Source organism: Pseudophryne corroboree, chromosome 2, assembly GCF_028390025.1.
Source record: "Pseudophryne corroboree isolate aPseCor3 chromosome 2, aPseCor3.hap2, whole genome shotgun sequence".
Classification (NCBI taxonomy): Eukaryota; Metazoa; Chordata; class Amphibia; order Anura; family Myobatrachidae; genus Pseudophryne; species Pseudophryne corroboree.
Genome location: NC_086445.1, coordinates 672,401,738 through 672,419,835, shown reverse-complemented (window position 1 = coordinate 672,419,835; position 18,098 = coordinate 672,401,738). Strand labels below are relative to the sequence as shown.

The 18,098-nt window shown below is 47.6% G+C and overlaps 1 protein-coding gene across 6 annotated transcripts in view; it reads left to right on the top strand.

Moving 5' to 3' along the window:
- RBBP5 (RB binding protein 5, histone lysine methyltransferase complex subunit) overlaps positions 1 to 18,098 on the top strand; it is a 508,962-nt gene that overhangs the window by 266,112 nt on the left and 224,752 nt on the right. For all 6 annotated transcript variants that reach the window (XM_063955094.1, XM_063955092.1, XM_063955095.1 and 3 more), the window contains 2 exons: positions 2,992 to 3,111; positions 16,742 to 16,895. In XM_063955094.1, the coding sequence (XP_063811164.1) occupies positions 2,992 to 3,111; positions 16,742 to 16,895 (274 nt within the window). The remainder of the gene's footprint in view (positions 1 to 2,991; positions 3,112 to 16,741; positions 16,896 to 18,098) is intronic.

Sequence of the window (18,098 nt, the reverse complement as noted above, 5' to 3'; positions counted from 1 at the left end):
GCAGCTACTTGGTCAGGGGCAAACACGTTTGCAAAATTCTACAAAATTGATACCCTGGCTGAGGAGGACCTGGAGTTCTCTCATTCGGTGCTGCAGAGTCATCCGCACTCTCCCGCCCGTTTGGGAGCTTTGGTATAATCCCCATGGTCCTTACGGAGTTCCCAGCATCCACTAGGACGTCAGAGAAAAAAAGACTTTACTCACCGGTAATTCTATTTCTCGTAGTCCGTAGTGGATGCTGGGCGCCCATCCCAAGTGCGGATTGTCTGCAATACTTGTAAATAGTTATTGTTAACTAAAGGGTTATTGTTGAGCCATCTGTTGAGAGGCTCAGTTGTTTTCATACTGTAAAACTGGATATAGTATCACGAGTTGTACGGTGTGATTGGTGTGGCTGGTAAGAGTCTTACCCGGGATTCTAAATCCTTCCTTATTATGTCAGCTCGTCCGGGCACAGTGTCCTAACTGAGGCTTGGAGGAGGGTCTTAGTGGGAGGAGCCAGTGCACACCAGGTAGTCATAAATCTTTCTAGAGTGCCCAGCCTCCTTCGGAGCCCGCTATTCCCCATGGTCCTTACGGAGTTCCCAGCATCCACTACGGACTACGAGAAATAGAATTACCGGTGAGTAAATTCTTATTTTCCACTTTATTAGTGCCCAGATCATATGAATATATAGTATCTGGTAATATAATACTATATGCAGCACCACTGTATACGGGTTCTATATGGACAGGTAGTGTCACTTCTTAATAAGACTTCCACTGAACATTAATATACATTCTGGTTTCACTACACTGAATTGAACCATGTGATTTATTGCTTCAATACCGTGCTTTCTGCCTATAGTATACACTTATTTCTGGCTGAGCATTAATAGTACTGAATTTAAAAGTAACACATTCAATTTGATTAAAGCACAGTAGGACACCAGGCTGGAGTCCTACGTACGTTTCGCATACAGGCTTTATCAATAGCTGGTCTCCCGTCGGCTGTGCATGCAGGCCAATATGGACGATCTCGTCCATATTTGCCTGCACTTCAATGCAGCCGCGTGACGGGGGGGGAGGGGGTGTGAAGAAACTTCACTCCCCCCGTCACTGCCCCCCCCCCCCCCCCCGCCGCCGGGTCGCTCGTCGGCCGTATCGGCCGTCGGGCACCTCGGCGGCGCATCGTAAAATGTGTAGGGCCCCTAACTTAGATGCAAGCAATAAAAGTATCATTCTGCTGTAGCAAACATTGTTTCATAATGTGATCTGGCTGACTGCCAAGAACTAGAGCTGAGCTTCAATAAGAAACATTAGTTTCTAATCTTTTTGAACATACTCAGTAACACATTCAGCATTACTATTTAACAAATTACCAATAAAAGGATACAGTAAATATATAATACACAGACACAGTAAAGACACCCAGGCTGTTTTAATTCTTCTTCATATTTATTCTTCTTTGTATCGTCTCACATTGTCGTAATCTTTTCACATATATGTTTGTAATATTTCGCATAATGTTTTTCGATCTAGTATGATAGATCAATCATATTTTAGGATAGTAAATAAAAGTTAAATTTTAAAACCTAGTGCACCACCTAACAGATCGCCTTTTTTCTTTCTGCTTGAACTTCCCCCTTGATGCTGGACATGCTCACTATCTGGAAAGTCTTGGGAAGGGTGCTGCTGCCATGGCCCATGGCTAGACCTTACACCTTTGGTGCTGCCCGTGTGGGGTCACTAGTAAAGAAATTTCCAGGGCCGCTTTTTGTTCCCAATCCGCCCCTGGTCATGAGTCTATTATGCTCTGAAAGCAACACACTGATGTTTAACAGCAGATCAGAAAGGCAAGCCTCTGGTGGCGGTGCCTTAGGCTGAAACCCCATTGCCACCACCTGACCCACCTCAAAAACATGAAGTGCCGAGCCCCTGACCCACCACTTCATTTGGTATGCAGTTAACTTGCTGGCAGTTGGGATCCTGGAGGTCAGGATGCCGACGCCAGGATCCCGACCTCTGACAATGCCGACAGCGGAATCCCGGCTAATGGGCTAGTCCCACTCGTGGGTGTCCGACTCTTTGCTCTCGCCCTGCTGCCGGCATACTGGCGATTGGGATGCTGTTGTTATACTGACTGACGGCATCCCGATCGTCTGTAAACTCTACAGATTCCCATCATTTATATCTCCGCTTGCCGGCACTGGGAAAGAGCAAGTGAATTGTCAGGCCTCAGATGAGGTTTCAGTAAAGGGCTTACCTTGGGTGAAAAGTCCCACGCCAGGAGAGGGTGGTTGCACCAAGAGCAGTCTGCTAGCGAATCTGTCTGATTCAAAACAACTGCAGCAGCGGTATCAAAGCAAGAACATAAAGTTACAGCATGAAGCTGCTATGGCAGCACTGAAAAAGCACCCTCTGAAAATACTGCACTTCCACCAGCAGGGGTATTCAATATGTGTTGCCTCCAGCTGCTGTAGAACTACACATCCCAGCATCCCCTGCACATGCTAAACCTGTGGTATGGCATGCCGGGATGTGTAGTTTCACAGCAGCTGGAGGGTCACATGTTGTATACCCTTGTCCTACCGGATGAAAGTCGAGAAGCATACAGTAAGTGTAGTGAATGTTTTAAAGTGCCTAAACTAGGCTCTAAACCCTATAGTCCAGTGTCCTACAAGTGTGTGAAGGAGAAATGTATGATCTAGCCACTTTTTAATATCATTTAAGTTTGTGTAAATCATGACTGATTTTATGCATGTCTATTGCCTTTCATATATAACCATTTACATATATTTCCACAGAAATTATAATTTAGGTATTTATTAAGAATCCTATGGACATGATTTATAGTGCCTTAGAGTGAGTTCAGTTCACTCAGTCCTTTGGAATCTTTTTTGCTGAACAGTAAACTCACCAGCTGCTCTGTTTCTTATTCTGTTTTCAGTGTTTACCAATTTCTAAGAATAGCTTACATTACTATTATATGTTGTTATTGTTCCTGTATAGCTGTTTCTTGATAAATACAGCAGATAGAATCATTCGAGTGTACGATGGACGAGAGATACTTACTTGTGGCCGAGATGGGGAGCCAGAACCCATGCAGAAACTTCAGGATCTGGTGAACAGGTACTGATTTGAATTGAGTATCTGGTGTGATTAGATGATTTGGAGAGTGTTCATTCTCCAAGAAATAAGTTGTTCCGTTTGGTTTATGATCAACCAGTGCATCACCAGACTCTAGTGGAGATTGTGTTCATGATCTTAAAAGTGGTACCATACTGTATGCCAGGGCTCAACAAATCCCAGGGGCCAGGTTGCCACGGCCCCTAGGTTTTACTGCCTGGCAACCAGGATGTGCAGGGAGGGAGGAAGTAGATTCTTGTCAGCCCCAGTGGATATTCGTGGGTGTGCCTATATTGCGGCATCCATTTTATGCGCAGAAGTGTCCATCCCATCCTGCACTGACTACTGTGCCTGACCATCCCAGCCTGCACTGTCTGCTTTCTCCAAAGTACGGCAGCATAGAGATCTGTGGTAAGAGGATCTATATGTGGCTGGGTATTGCCACTTCGGGGGGAGGGGGTGGTAGTGATGTGGCCACGAAGGGATGGGGGGAGGGAATTGTTTGCCTGGGAGTACCCCCTTAGTTGTGTGCCCATGGGGGTTTCTTGCTCGGAGTGGGGGGTGTGTGTGGGGAGGGGGGGTGTCGTTGTCTGCTCGAGGGGTACCTGCACAACAGTGTTGCCTGGGGGTGCCCCCCTTTAGTTGTGTGGGTGTTGGTTTGCCCAGAGGGGATGGGGTGAGTGGGGGTTGCCCAGTAAAGTGGTGGTGGGCAGGCGTTTCAGTTAATTATTTTTTGGGGGGTTGGGGGGTGGTTTGGCTCCTACACTTTCAAGATGGCTCCTAGAGTTTAGAAAAAAAATTGCTAAGCCCTGCTGTATGTGCACTTCCATAAGCACTTTATTCAAAATGTGTTTCTGCTGCGGGTTACACTGGGCTCCACAAGGATTAACATCGAGGTGTAGAGTAGGCTCTTGATCCGAGGCACCAACAGGCTCAAAGCTTTGAACTTCTTCCCAAGATGCATAGCGCCGCCTCCGCACACAGGAGCTCAGTTTGTAAGTTGGTGCCATGCAGTAAGCAGGCAATCAACAGGGGGGCTGCATTTTGCAGCCCATTTATAGCTTCATTTACAGAAAGAAGAAAGACTTCAAGGGCTGCAGCGTTTAATGTCAAATAGACGTACTTTACTGCAGCTCCATCACCCCCAGCGGCGCTGAATACTCCCGCGCCCTGGTTGCCAGGTATCTACAGCGGAGGCTCCGGTGTTCTTCTGGTTAGTCACACACACACGCCGCTGACCTCCACGATCGCGTGGCCGCAGGTACATGGGGAGGTAAGGGGTCACTTTGGCCGCTGTTTACCGCGATCCAGGGCAGCCGTAGGAGGCAGGCCGAGCGCGCGCTGGCATGAAGACTGTTACTGGGCAGCTGCTCCACTAGCCACCAGGGACAATGGGCACAGGTGGGGTTTTTTCCCTCTATTAAAACCCCGTTTTCTCTTTCATCCTAGAGGATGCTGGGATCCATATTAGTACCATGGGGTATAGACGGGTCCACCAGGAGCCATTGGCACTTTAAGAGTTTAATAGTGTGGGCTGGCTCCTCCCTCTATGCCCCTCCTACCAGACTCAGTTTAGAAAATGTGCCCGGAGGAGCTGGTCACAGCAAGGGGAGCTCTACAGAGTTCTCTTAGAAAAAAGTTTTTTTTCTTTCTATTCAGAGTTTATTTCTTTTTCATCCACTAGGGGTCACTGGAGTACTCTTGGGATATAGACGGCTTCCGCAGGAAACAGGGCACTGAATATTTAAATTTAGAACTCTCCACCCCTCCATATCCCAGAGTACCTCAGTGTTTTTTCTGTGCTCATGCACTTACAGAGGCTTGTGTGGGTTCCCACACTTTTCTTTGAATATTTTTTGATACACATTCCGATTTGGTCACCTCATCAGAGGTTCTTGCGTTTTGCAATACGCCACAACCATTAACAGTTTCAGGCTCTACCGTTTGGCCTCTCGTCAGCGCCTCGGGTATTCACCAAAGTGATGTCTGTGATGATAGCTCATCTCCGATCCCTGGGAGTGACAATCGTTACGTACTTAGACGATCTGCTCATAAAAGCTCCGTCTCAATAGATGCTCCTCCAACATGCGCTGCTAACGTACAATGTACTGGTTCACCACGGTTGGAGTGTCAACTTCAATAAATCACATCTAATTCCGTCTCAACTACTTCAATTCCTAGGTATGATTCTCCATACGGTAAATCAAAGAATTTACCTACCACAACAGAAAGTACAGATTATTCGCCATCTGGTACAATTAGTGCTCAAGCCACGCACAGTCTCGGTACATTTGTGTATTTGCCTATTAGGAACAATGGTGGTGGCTTTCGAAGCGCTTCAGTTCGGAAGATTTCACTCACGTCCATTTCAACAGCATGTGCTCGCACAGTGGTCGGCCTCGCATCTGCAGATTCACCACAGGGTGAGGTTGTCGCCAAGGGCAAGGGTGTCTCTGGTGGCTCAAGATACACAATTTAACCGCAATCGGCGGCTGGAATTGGATAATTCTAACGGCGAACGCGAGTCTCAGAGGTTGGGGAGCTGTAGTTCAAAATTGTCAGCGCCAGGGTCTCTGGGCAGATCACGAAAGATGGCTGTCTATAAATGTCCTGGAACTCCGCGCAATTTACAGTGCACTACGACAAGCAGTACACATGCTTCGCTCTCAGACTGTCCAAGTGCAGTCAGAAAACGCGACGGCAGTCGCATACATCAACAAACAAGGAGGAACGAGAAGCCGCATGGCAATGCGGGAAGTAGCTCGAATCCTCAATTGGCCAGAATACCACCAGGTGATATTGTCGGCAGTGTTCATTCCCGGAGTGGACAACTGGGAGGCGGATTATCTCAGCCGTCGGGATTTTCATCCAGGAGAATGGGCATTAAATCCAGAAGTGTTTCACATGTTGGTCCAGAGGTGGGGTTACCCTCAAGTGGACCTGATGGCATCTCGCCACAATCACCAAATGCCCCAGTATGTGTCCAGAACGAGAGATCCAAAGGCAGTGGCGGTGGATGCTCTCACAATCGCGTGGCCGTACAGCCTCGTGTATCTGTTTCCACCGTTTCCGCTGCTCCCTCTGTTGCTAAAACGGATCAAAGAGAGTCCGTCACAGTCATACTAATGGCGCCTCATTGGCCTCGGAGAGCTTGGTTCTCGGATCTCCGCGGACTACTCGCAGACGATCCTTGGCTGCTCCCACTACGTCCGGACTTGTTACAACAGGGTCCGTTCCTTTACCCCAATTTAGCGCGGCTGCGTTTGACAGGGTGGCTATTGAGAACGCACTCTTAAGGAGAGAGGGCATTCCAGAATCGGTTATACCAACCTTGTTACGAGCTAGGAAGCCAGTTACGGCAGCTCATTATTACAGAATTTGGCGTGCCTATATAGGTTGGTGTGAAACTCTGAAGTTTCCGACATCATCTTTCAAGTTATCCCGTCTTTTGTTAGGTGTACAGACGGGGTTAGATGGAGGACTGCGTTTATCTACACTAAAGGTGCAGGTATCTGCGCTGTCACTTTATTTTCAAAGACGATTGGCTCTATTGCCGTCGGTACACACTTTTCTGCAAGGTGTCCTCAGAGTACAGCCTCCATTCATTCCACCTACAGCGCCATGGGACTTGAATCTGGTTTTAGATTTATTACAGTCTTCACAATTTGAAAGTGGATATTACTTGGAAAATAATTTTTCTACTGGCCTTAGCTTCGGCAAGGCGTGTTTCAGATTTGGGTGTCTTGTCACGCAAGCCACCGTATTTGGTGTTTCATGATGACAGAGCGGAACTTCGACCGAATCCCGCTTTCTTACCAAAGGGTAGTGTCATCTTTTCACATCAATCAACCTATAGTAGTTCCTGTGTTAACCGGACATTCTGGAACTCTAAATGTAGTACGCGCATTCCGCGTTTATGTATCCCGAACGTCTACAGTTCGAAAGACGGATACGTTGTTTGTTCTCTATGATGCTGCCAAGATAGGTTGGCCAGCTTCTAAGCAGACCTTATCCAGATGGATAAAACGGACTATACGTCAGGCTTACCTTCATGCTAGGTTACAGCCGCCTACATCAGTAACAGCTCATTCCACATGTTCTGTGGGAGCTTCATGGGCATCTGGTCGTGGAGCTTCTACGACGCAGCTTTGCCGTGCGGCTACATGGTCATCAGTGCACACGGTTGTGCGCTGTTACAAGTTTGATACGTTGGCGGCATCAGCATCTAGCTTTGCCGCATAGTGCTACAGGTGCCAAACAGCTCTCCCGCCCACAAGGGAAACTTTGGTACGTCCCAAGAGTACTCCAGTGACCCCTAGTGGATGAAAAAGAAAATAGGATTTTGGTACTTACCAGGTAAATTCTTTTCTTTGAATCCATAGGGGGCACTGGACGCCCACCCAGAGCAGTTTTACCTGGTTTGTGGTAAGCTCAGGGGATCTTATGGTAACACATTTTCACCGACTGGTTCAAATTATAAAGTTCTATCGGTTATGGTGTCAACTGTTTAGTTGTCAGTAACGTTATGTGTCAACTTTGTTGTTGTCCGTTATGTTATATGTAATTCTCCATTGTCAACCTCTCTATAGTTCCTGTTCGGCTCAGTAAAAAACACTGAGGTACTCTGGGATATGGAGGGGTGGAGAGTTCTAAATTTAAATATTCAGTGCCCTGTTTCCTGCGGAAGCCGTCCATATCCCAAGAGTACTCCAGTGCCCCCTATGGATTCAAAGAAAAGGATTTACCTGGTAAGTACCAAAATCCTATTTTTACAGGGAGGCTGCTGGGGACAGCCTCCCTGCAGCGAGGGACTGAGAGGGGTAGCAGTGCCCGCCCTGCGGTGTCTTGAGCCATTGCTCCCGCTGACTGGACATTGAGCTCCAGAGGGGTCCGATCGCGCCCCGTCAGCCAGCCGCCACCCCCTAAGGGAGCTGAAGTATGGCGAGTGAGTCACTGTCCCCCCTTGCAAGCGGGGGGACAGTGTGAAGAAGGCGGCTAGAGGGTAGGAGCGCGGTTTTAACCGCACTCCTGGGGTTCCGGTATGAATGGTCGACCATGTTATGGTCGACAGTCATTAGGTTGACTACTATTGGTCGACATTGACATGGTCGACATGAACACATGGTCGACACATGAAAAGGTCGACATGAGTTTAACTTTTTTTGGTGTCGATTTTTGCGTATTGTGACTGGGAACCCCAATTAGTGCATTGCGTCCCCTCGCATGGTGCCTTCGCTTCGCTCGACACAGATTACCGTTCCAATCGTAGTCCACGTGGATCGTAAAGTATGGAAAAGTTCCCCAAAAGAAAAAAGTTAAAAAAACTCATGTCGACCTTTCAAGCGTCGACCATTTTCATGTGTCGACCATGTGTCCATGTCGACCATGTCAATGTCGACCAATAGTGGTCGACCTAATGACTGTCGACCATAACATGGTCGACCATCTGAACGGATACCACTCCTGGAAGGCTCAGCGGTACTGCGGTGCGGCGCTGGGAGGGGCACCCTGGGCCAGCTCCGGACCCTACACTGACCACTACAAGCCTGTCGGGGTCTGTGGATCCAGGCCAGCACAAATCCTCCGGCCAGTATATTCTTTCAAAGAGCGGGAAGACAGCGCCATTGAGGGGGTGGAGCTTCTCCTCAGAGCGGACCCAGCAGCGTTCAGCGCCATTTTTCCTGCCTGCACTCACTACCAAGTGGATCCAGGTCCCTCCAGAGCAATCTCCAGCTATCTGTACGGTACCAGGGGGTTGTAGAAGGGGGTGCTGTATAAAGGCTGTGTCACCTATTAAGGGACACATTCAGCGCTGGTTAGGGACTCCCTATAATAGCGCTGTGTGTGGGTTGGCTCCAATCTCTGTGTCTCTCTGCCATTCTTGGGGGGAAACTCTGTCTACATAATACCCTGTGTGTTTGTGGGGTATTTGGTGGGTGTGTGACAACATGGCTAGGGACACTGTTTCATATGCTGCAGAGGATTTGTCTTCCCAGGAAGACTCCATTCCATGTAATCAGGATTGCACTGTTTTTGCACAGATCCCAGCTAGAGAGCCAGAATGGTTAGTCTCTCTGAGGGGGGCTATTTCTCAGATTTATGATAGAGTTGCTAGGACTGAGCATGCCACTCAGGTCCTTCAGTTCTCTATGGTTGTATGGTTTGATACTGCCTCCTCAGGGTCCCCTGCGGTACATTCTCACAAACGTGCACTTGCAATTATGCATGATGACACAGACTCTGACGCTGCAGACGGTGACGGGGATGTGTCGAGGGGGTCAGCATCACTAGCCAAGGGGGTGCAGTTGATGATTGGGGCTGTTAGGGATGTTTTACACATTTCGGACACAGCTCCGGAACAGGTGGAGGCCTTCTTTACAGATAATAAGAAGCCCCCCTCACCTTCCCGGCATCCAAAGAATTAAATGCGATCTTTGAAAAGGCATGGGAAACTCCGGAAAAGAATTTCCAGATTCCCAAGAGAGTCTTGGTGGCTTTTCCCTTCCCAGAGGAAGATAAGAAGAGATGGGAGTCTCCACCGATAGTCGACGCCTCTGTTTCCAGGCTGTCCAAACAGGTGGTGTTACCAGTCCCGGGATCTACCGCGTTAAAGGACCCGGGAGATAGCAAGGTGGATGCTACGCTGAAATCCATTTACACGGCTTCAGGAGCTATATTGTGGCCTACTATAGCTTGTGCTTGGATTGCTAAAGCTATTGCCAGGTGGTCTATCACTCTGCAGGAGGAATCGACTACGCTGGATAAAGGTGACGTTGATTTATTTTCACGGAATAATCAGTTCCTGGTGGATTCCATGAAGGACCTGGGTTCCATGGCTGCGGGGATCTCCTCCATGTCCGTCTCGGCTCGCAGGTGTCTCTGGCTGTGCCAGTGGTCTGCCGACGCGGAATACAGGAGAGGTGTGGAGAGCCTACCCTGCAAAAGTCAGGCTCTCTTCGGGGAGGCGCTGGATGCGTGGATTGCCACGGCTACCGCGGGTAAGTCTCCTTTTCTCCCCTCAGCTGCTCCTGCTACGAAGAAGCCTTTTTCATCAACCACGTCACAGTCCTTTCGGCCCGCGAGGCCTATAAAGAATAAGCCTTCGAACACCTTCTTCAGAGGTGGTCGTGCCAAAGGAAAGAAACCTGCTCCCGCAGGTTCCCAGTCCCAGAAGCCCGCTTCTGATATCCCTAAGTCCTCCGCATGACGGTGGACAGCTAGCCCTGGAGGAGGGTCAGGTGGGGACAAGACTCCGGCAGTTCAGCCACGTCTGGGTGTCGTCTGGTCTGGACCCCTGGGTCCTGGATATAGTGTCCACAGGGTACAGACTGGAGTTTCAAGATCCCCCCCGCCTCACCGTTTCTTCAAGTCAGGCTTGACCATTCTTCTGGAGGCCATCAGACAATTGGTGGTGTCAGAGGTCATTGTTCCGGTCCCACTTCAGCAGTGGAACAAGGGTTATTATTCGAACCTTTTTGTGGTACCAAAACCGGATGGTTCGGTACGGCCTATTCTAAACTTAAAGTTTTTGAACCCTTATCTCGGGGAGTTCAAATTCAAGATGGAATCTCTGAGAGCCGTTATCTCAGGACTGACAGAGGGGGAGTTCCTGGTGTCTCTGGACATCAAGGATGCTTACCTCCACATTCCCATTTGGGCGCCGCATCAAGCATATATCAGGTTTATACAAAAAAGTTGTGCTGATCTGCGCTCCCAATTAGTGCAGCTGGTTACCTGATCGGGTTACACTGTACCCGGTACAAACATATGAAGTGGGAAAGGTTCAGGTTACCTGCGCTATACAAATTGGTTTTATATATGTACAATATCCAAACAATGATAGATTTAATTATAGTGTTCTACACCTTCTAATTGGAGATATAAATACCATTATATATACCAAAAACACACAACTTGTTCCCCACACAATAAGTGTCTGGAGTGGGCAATTTATTACTTTAATTCACACTATACTCTCTTGCCCACAATTTATATGTAATGTTAAAAGTATAATTTAACAGAATGTCCGAGTGTTCTTCCAAACCAGATAAGCGCTTGAATTACTGCTTATACTTGATTTCTTTTTTTCTCTTTGTGATTTAACATATGGGCAGACACTTACTTTAGTGTTCTCACCCGCAGTCATAGAAAGGTATCTTTTTCCACTGCACCGGATTTCTCAATAACGATATATGTAAAAGCAAACAAGACTTACATTTAAATTCAGTCCCGCGTGCACCAAAAGGTTTCTTTAAAACTCCTCTCCTCTCGAGCAATACAGGAAACCCATGAATCCAACGATAAAAACGATTTATTAAACTGACATATAAAAAAGTCCTGGTTCGCTGTACAAGTCACTAACAGAATGGTGAATGGGGCGCGCTTCACCCGATCTCCGTACGTGCTGCAGATCACGATCGGTGTCGGGGAATCCTGATGTTAGATGTCACTCACGCTCTCCCCGCAGTGGTTTCCACAGCTTCCAGGAACGACGGCCTCAACGCGTTTCAGATAATTCTTTATCCTTTTTCAAGAGTTGCCGTCCTAGCCATCCTTTCTGATATATATTCTGGTCATCTGACTCAAATTGTCCAATGATGAAAAACCCAGGTTTTTCATCATTGGACAATTTGAGTCAGATGACCAGGAACTCTATAGAATATATATCAGAAAGGATGGCTAGGACGACAACTCTTGAAAAAGGATTAAGAATTATCTGAAACGCGTTGAGGCCGTCGTTCCTGGAAGCTTTGGAAACCACTGCGGGGAGAGCGTGAGTGACATCTAACATCAGGATTTCCCGACACCGATCGTGATCTGCAGCACGTACGGAGATCGGGTGAAGCGCGCCCCATTCACCATTCTGTTAGTGACTTGTACAGCGAACCAGGACTTTTTTATATGTCAGTTTAATAAATCGTTTTTATCGTTGGATTCATGGGTTTCCTGTATTGCTCGAGAGGAGAGGAGTTTTAAAGAAACCTTTTGGTGCACGCGGGACTGAATTTAAATGTAAGTCTTGTTTGCTTTTACATATATCGTTATTGAGAAATCCGGTGCAGTGGAAAAAGATACCTTTCTATGACTGCGGGTGAGAACACTAAAGTAAGTGTCTGCCCATATGTTAAATCACAAAGAGAAAAAAAGAAATCAAGTATAAGCAGTGATTCAAGCGCTTATCTGGTTTGGAAGAACACCCGGACATTCTGTTAAATTATACTTTTAACATTACATATAAATTGTGGGCAAGAGAGTATAGTGTGAATTAAAGTAATAAATTGCCCACTCCAGACACTTATTGTGTGGGGAACAAGTTGTGTGTTTTTGGTATATATAATGGTATTTATATCTCCTATTAGAAGGTGTAGAACACTATAATTAAATCTATCATTGTTTGGATATTGTACATATATAAAACCAATTTGTATAGCGCAGGTAACCTGAACCCTTCCCATTTCATATATCAGGTTTATGCTGATGGACGATCACTATCCGTTCCAGGCGCTGCCGTTTGGCCTCTCCACAGCACCGAGGATCTTCACCAAGGTGATGGCGGGGGTGATGGTTCTCCTCCGCAAACAGGGTGACCATAATTCCATATCTGGACGATCTCCTGATCAAGGCGTCGTCCAGGGAGAGGTTGTTGCGGTCCATCGCGCTCACGACACAGCTGCTCAGGAAGCACGGTTGGATCCTGAACCTTCCAAAGTCTCATCTGGAGCCGACAAGGCGGCTGTCTTTCCTGGGAATGATCCTCGACACAGAAGTGCAGCTGGTATTTCTCCCGGTGGAGAAACCGTTGGTGTTTCAAACAATGTTCCGGTATGTCCTAAAGCCTACCCGGGTATCGGTTCATCAATGCATACTCCTTCTGGGGAAGATGGTTGCCGCCTACGAGGCTCTGCTGTATGGCAGGTTTCATGCTTGACCTTTTCAGCTGGACCTCTTGGACCAGTGGTCGGGCTCTCACCTACACATGCACAAGAGGATACGCCTGTCTCCGAAAGCAAGGATTTCACTCCTCTGGTGGCTGCAACTTCTGCACCTTCTGGAAGGGCGAAGGTTCGGAATTCAAGACTGGATCCTTTTAACCACAGATCCTTTTAACCACTTCTCCCAATAAACATCCTGGAACTCAGGACCGTGTACAACGCCCTTCTGCAAGCAGCACACCACCTACAGGATCGGGCTGCTCAGGTCAGTCGGACAATGTGACCACAGTGGCCTACATAAACCGACAAGGCGGAGCGAAGAGCAGGGCTGCCATGTTAGAGGTGTCAAAAATCCTCATCTGGGCAGAAAGGCACGCAGTGGCGATGTCGGCAATCTTCATTCCGGGCGTAGACAACTGGGAAGCAGACTTCCTCAGCAGACACGATCTCCATCCAGGGAAGTGGGGCCTCCATCCGGAGGTGTTCGAGGAGGTAACCGGTTGGTGGGGGGTTCCTCACATAGACATGATGGCCTCCCGCCTCAACAAGAAGCTACGGAGGTACTGTTCCAGGTCAAGAGACCCACAGGCAGTGGCGGTGGACGAACTTGTAACACCGTGGGTGTTCAAGTCAGTGTATGTGTTCCCTCTACTTCCTCTGATACCAAAGGTTTTTCAGCTCGTGAGAAGAACAAAGGTTCTGGCAATCCTCATTGCTCCGGACTGGCCAAGGAGGGCTTGGTACGCGGTTATGCTGGATCTTCTGCTGGAAGATCCACGGCCTTTACCTCTTTGGGAGGATCTTCTCCTGCAGGGGCCGTTCGCTTATCGAGACTTACTGTGGCTACGTTTGACGGCATGGTGGTTGAACGCCAGATCTTAGCTCGGAAATGTATCCCGAGTGAGGTCATTCCTACCCTGATACAGGCCAGGAAGGGGGTAACGTCTCAACATTACCATCGCATTTGGAAGAAATATGTTTCTTGGTGTGAGGACAAGAAGTTACAGGCGGTGGAGTTTCAACTTGGACGTTTTCTCCTTTTCCTGCAAGCAGGGGTGGATATGGGACTGAGGTTGGGCTCCATCAAGGTCCAGATCTCTGCTTTGTCCATCTTCTTCCAAAAACAATTGGCTGATCTTCCTGAGGTTCAGACCCTTTTGAAAGGGGTTCTGCACATCCAGCCTCCCTTTGTGGCACATACTCACCATGGGATCTTGATGTGTTGCAGTTCCTGCAATCTGCTTGGTTTGAGCCTCTACATGAGGCCGATCTCAAGTTTCTCACGTGGAAGGCGGTCACCTTGTTGGCCTTGGCTTCTGCACGTCGCGTGTTGGAATTGGGGGCTTTATCTTGTAAAAGCTCCTATCTGATCTTCCATGAGGACAGGGCGGAACTTAGGACTCGTCCACAGTTCCTGCCTAAGGTTGTGTCGGCTTTCCATATCAATCAACCTATTGTGGTGCCAGTGGCTACTGACTCCTCAACTACTTAAAGGCCTTGGATGTAGTGAGGACTTTGAAGATTTACGTGAAGAGGACGGCTCGTCATAGGAAAAGTGACTCTGTCCTCTATGATCCCAAGAAAATTGGATGTCCTGCTTTTAAGCAGTCGATTTCGCGCTGGATCAGGTTCACTATCCAGTATGCGTATTCCATGGCAGGATTGCCGTGTCCAAAATCTGTAAAGGCCCACTCTACTCGTAAGGTGGGCTCTTCCTGGGCGGCTGCCCGGGTTGTCTCGGCGGTGTTTACCAGGACTTGGCACTTCTGGGTTTGACAGCATGGCTCTTGAAGCTTCTGTCCTGAGGGCCAAGGGTTTTTCTGAGGTGGTCGCTGAATCTGTGTTGAAGGCCCGTAAGCCAGCTTCTGCTCGGATCTACCATAGGGTCTGGAATGCTTACTTTACTTGGTGTGCGTCTCACAATCATGACTTTTTCAAATTTAGTACGGCCAAACTGTTGGCCTTTCTACAACAGGGCCTAGACTTAGGCCTGCGTCTGACCTCCCTTAAGGTTCACATCTCTGCCTTGTCGGTTTGGTTTCAGAGAGAGATTTTTGCCCTACCTGATGTCCATACATTCACTCAGGGCATGTTGCGGATTCAGCCTCCTTATGTGCCACCTTGGGATCTCTCGGTGGTTTTAGAGGCCTTGCAAGAGTCTCCGTTTGAGCCTCTTGCATCTGCTGACCTTAAGTGGATTTCTCTTAAGGTGCTATTTTTACTGGCTATTGCTTCAGCTAGAAGGGTCTCAGACTTGGGTGCCTTATCCTGTAAGTCTCCCCATTTGATTTTTCACCGTGGCCGGGCGGTTCTTAGAACACGGCCAGGTTATTTACCCAAGGTGGTGTCTTCCTTCCACCTTAACCAGGAGATTGTGGTTCCGGCCTTTAATTCTCCTGAGTTCTCTACCAAAGAGCTCTCCGTATCTATGTGAAGAGAACTTCCTCCATTAGGAAATGCGATTCTCTTTTCGTGTTGTTTGGGTTTCACAAACGTGGCTGGCCTGCTTCCAAGCAGACTCTGGCCAGATGGATTAGAATGGTGATTGCACATGCTTATGTACAGGCTGGTCATCCGGTTCCTGCTACTATCAAAGCCCTTTCTACTCGTTCGGTTGGACCTTCTTGGGTGACCCACCGTGGTGCGACCCTTGAACAATTGTGCAAGGTGGCTACGTGGTCCTCAGGGAACACGTTCATTAGGTTCTATGCCTTTAATACTTCCGCCTCCCAGGATGCTTCCTTTGGACGCCGGGTTCTTGTGCCTGCTACAGTGCGTCCCCTCCCAGGAACTGCTTTAGGACATCCCCGATGTTAATCCTTGTGGAGCCCAGTGTACCCTGCAGCAGAAAACGAGATTTATGGTAAGAACTTACCATTGTTAAATCTTTCTTCAAGGTACACTGGGCTCCACAAGGCGCCCACACTGACGCACTTAGCTTCTTGGGGTTGGTGTGGCATAGCCGCTGACACCCTGTCCTGTGGTGAGTGTGTGGTGTAATTGGCTAGGAGCGGTTGTCGTCTCTTAAGTACCTGCTACTGCATTGGGCTGGTTAACGAAACTGAGCTCCTGTGTACGGAGGCGGGGTGATATAGGAGCAGCGATATGCATCTTGGGAAGAAGGTCAAAGCTTTGAGCCTGTTGGTGCCTCGGATCAAGATCCTACTCTACACCCCGATGTTAATCCTTGTGGAGCCCAGTGTACCTTGCAGAAAGAGATTTAACAATGGTAAGTTCTTACCATAAATCTCATTTTCTGTTTTACTGAGCAGGTGAAGCAGATCAGCTTGAGAGTCCATTTTGCCTACCCTGGGATAGAGGGTATTAAGTATTTGCATTGCTTTTTATTATTAGATATAAGTATTAACAATAGTTATTATGTTTTTGGTGATGGCTGTCTACAATCTGATAGCAGAGAGACCAATATTGCACATGGGTACTATATAATATAAATATGCTACTGTTCTGAGTTGAGTGCGGTTTTCCTTCATCATTGCAGCCAATGTCCACCAAGGAATATTTCTTCTTTTGTTTCCTTTATGGATTAGTAAACTGAGAAGGAGAAGTGGAACTGAAGGAGATATATGATAAGAAGGATCCATTTTTCCAGTGCCCTTTCTCCTAGTGGTGAAACATAATCTGTGTCCCCTTGCTGCCTTAGAGAAAAGTTTTTAACAATAATCCCTTTTTGTTTTCCTCAGAACTCCATGGAAAAAGTGTTGCTTTTCTGGAGATGGCGAGTATATTGTGGCAGGATCTGCACGGCAACATGCACTCTACATTTGGGAGAAGAGCATAGGAAACCTAGTTAAAATTTTGCACGGAACACGTGGTGAACTATTACTAGATGTTGCTGTAAGTTATGCAGTTGCTTCTGTTGTAGACTGCCCTCTGTATGCACCAAGGAAAGTTGGTAGGTTGTGAATAAAAACAAAAAATGTGTTCATGCTGAATATGTTCTGATATGAGAAATGGCTACATGTGATATAATTTTAATATCAATATAAATCCATTCAGAATTTACTTTCAGAGCCCTATGTCCCTTTCGTCAGACACTTTTAAGAAAATGACTCTGTTTACATTCATTCTTGTTCTAAAGAAAACTACTTTATGGAATACAACTACTTATTCACTTACTGTATTGTAGAACTTAATTTAGCACCACAGTGGTACATTGGTTAACTTTGCGTCCTTATACTGTGGTCATATGTTAGAGAATCCAACTAGGGCTCTGTGCCAAGTTTGTATGTTCTTCCTGGGGTTTAGTGGGCAATACAAAACATACAGGTGCGTTAACTGATTTCTGACAAAAAATAACTGTAGTGTGTATGTCTGTCCATATGGTAGGGAATATAGATTGTAATCTCTACTGACCCAGAGATCAATGTGAAGGACTAAATATTCTCTCTAAAGCACTGCACAATATTTAAGTATAAATTTATGTTCATTAATGCGTATCTGATCAGAATATGCAAACTGAATTGTCACTTTTTTTTCTCTAACGTCCTAAGTGGATGCTGGGGACTCCGTCAGGACCATGGGGATTAGCGGCTCCGCAGGAGACAGGGCACAAAAGTAAAAGCTTTAGGATCAGGTGGTGTGCACTGGCTCCTCCCCCTATGACCCTCCTCCAAGCCTCAGTTAGATTTTTGTGCCCGGCCGAGAAGGGTGCAATCTAGGTGGCTCTCCTAAAGAGCTGCTTAGAGTAAAAGTTTGTTAGGTTTTTTATTTTCAGTGAGTCCTGCTGGCAACAGACTCACTGCTACGAGGGACTTAGGGGAGAGAAGTGAACTCACCTGCGTGCAGGATGGATTGGCTTCTTAGGCTACTGGACACCATTAGCTCCAGAGGGAGTCGGAACACAGGTCTCACCCTGGGGTTCGTCCCGGAGCCGCGCCGCCGACCCCCCTTGCAGATGCCGAAAAGTGAAGAGGTCCAGAAACGGCGGCAGAAGACTCTTCAGTCTTCATAAGGTAGCGCACAGCACTGCAGCTGTGCGCCATTGTTGTCAGCACACTTCATAGCAGCGGTCACTGAGGGTGCAGGGCGCTGGGGGGG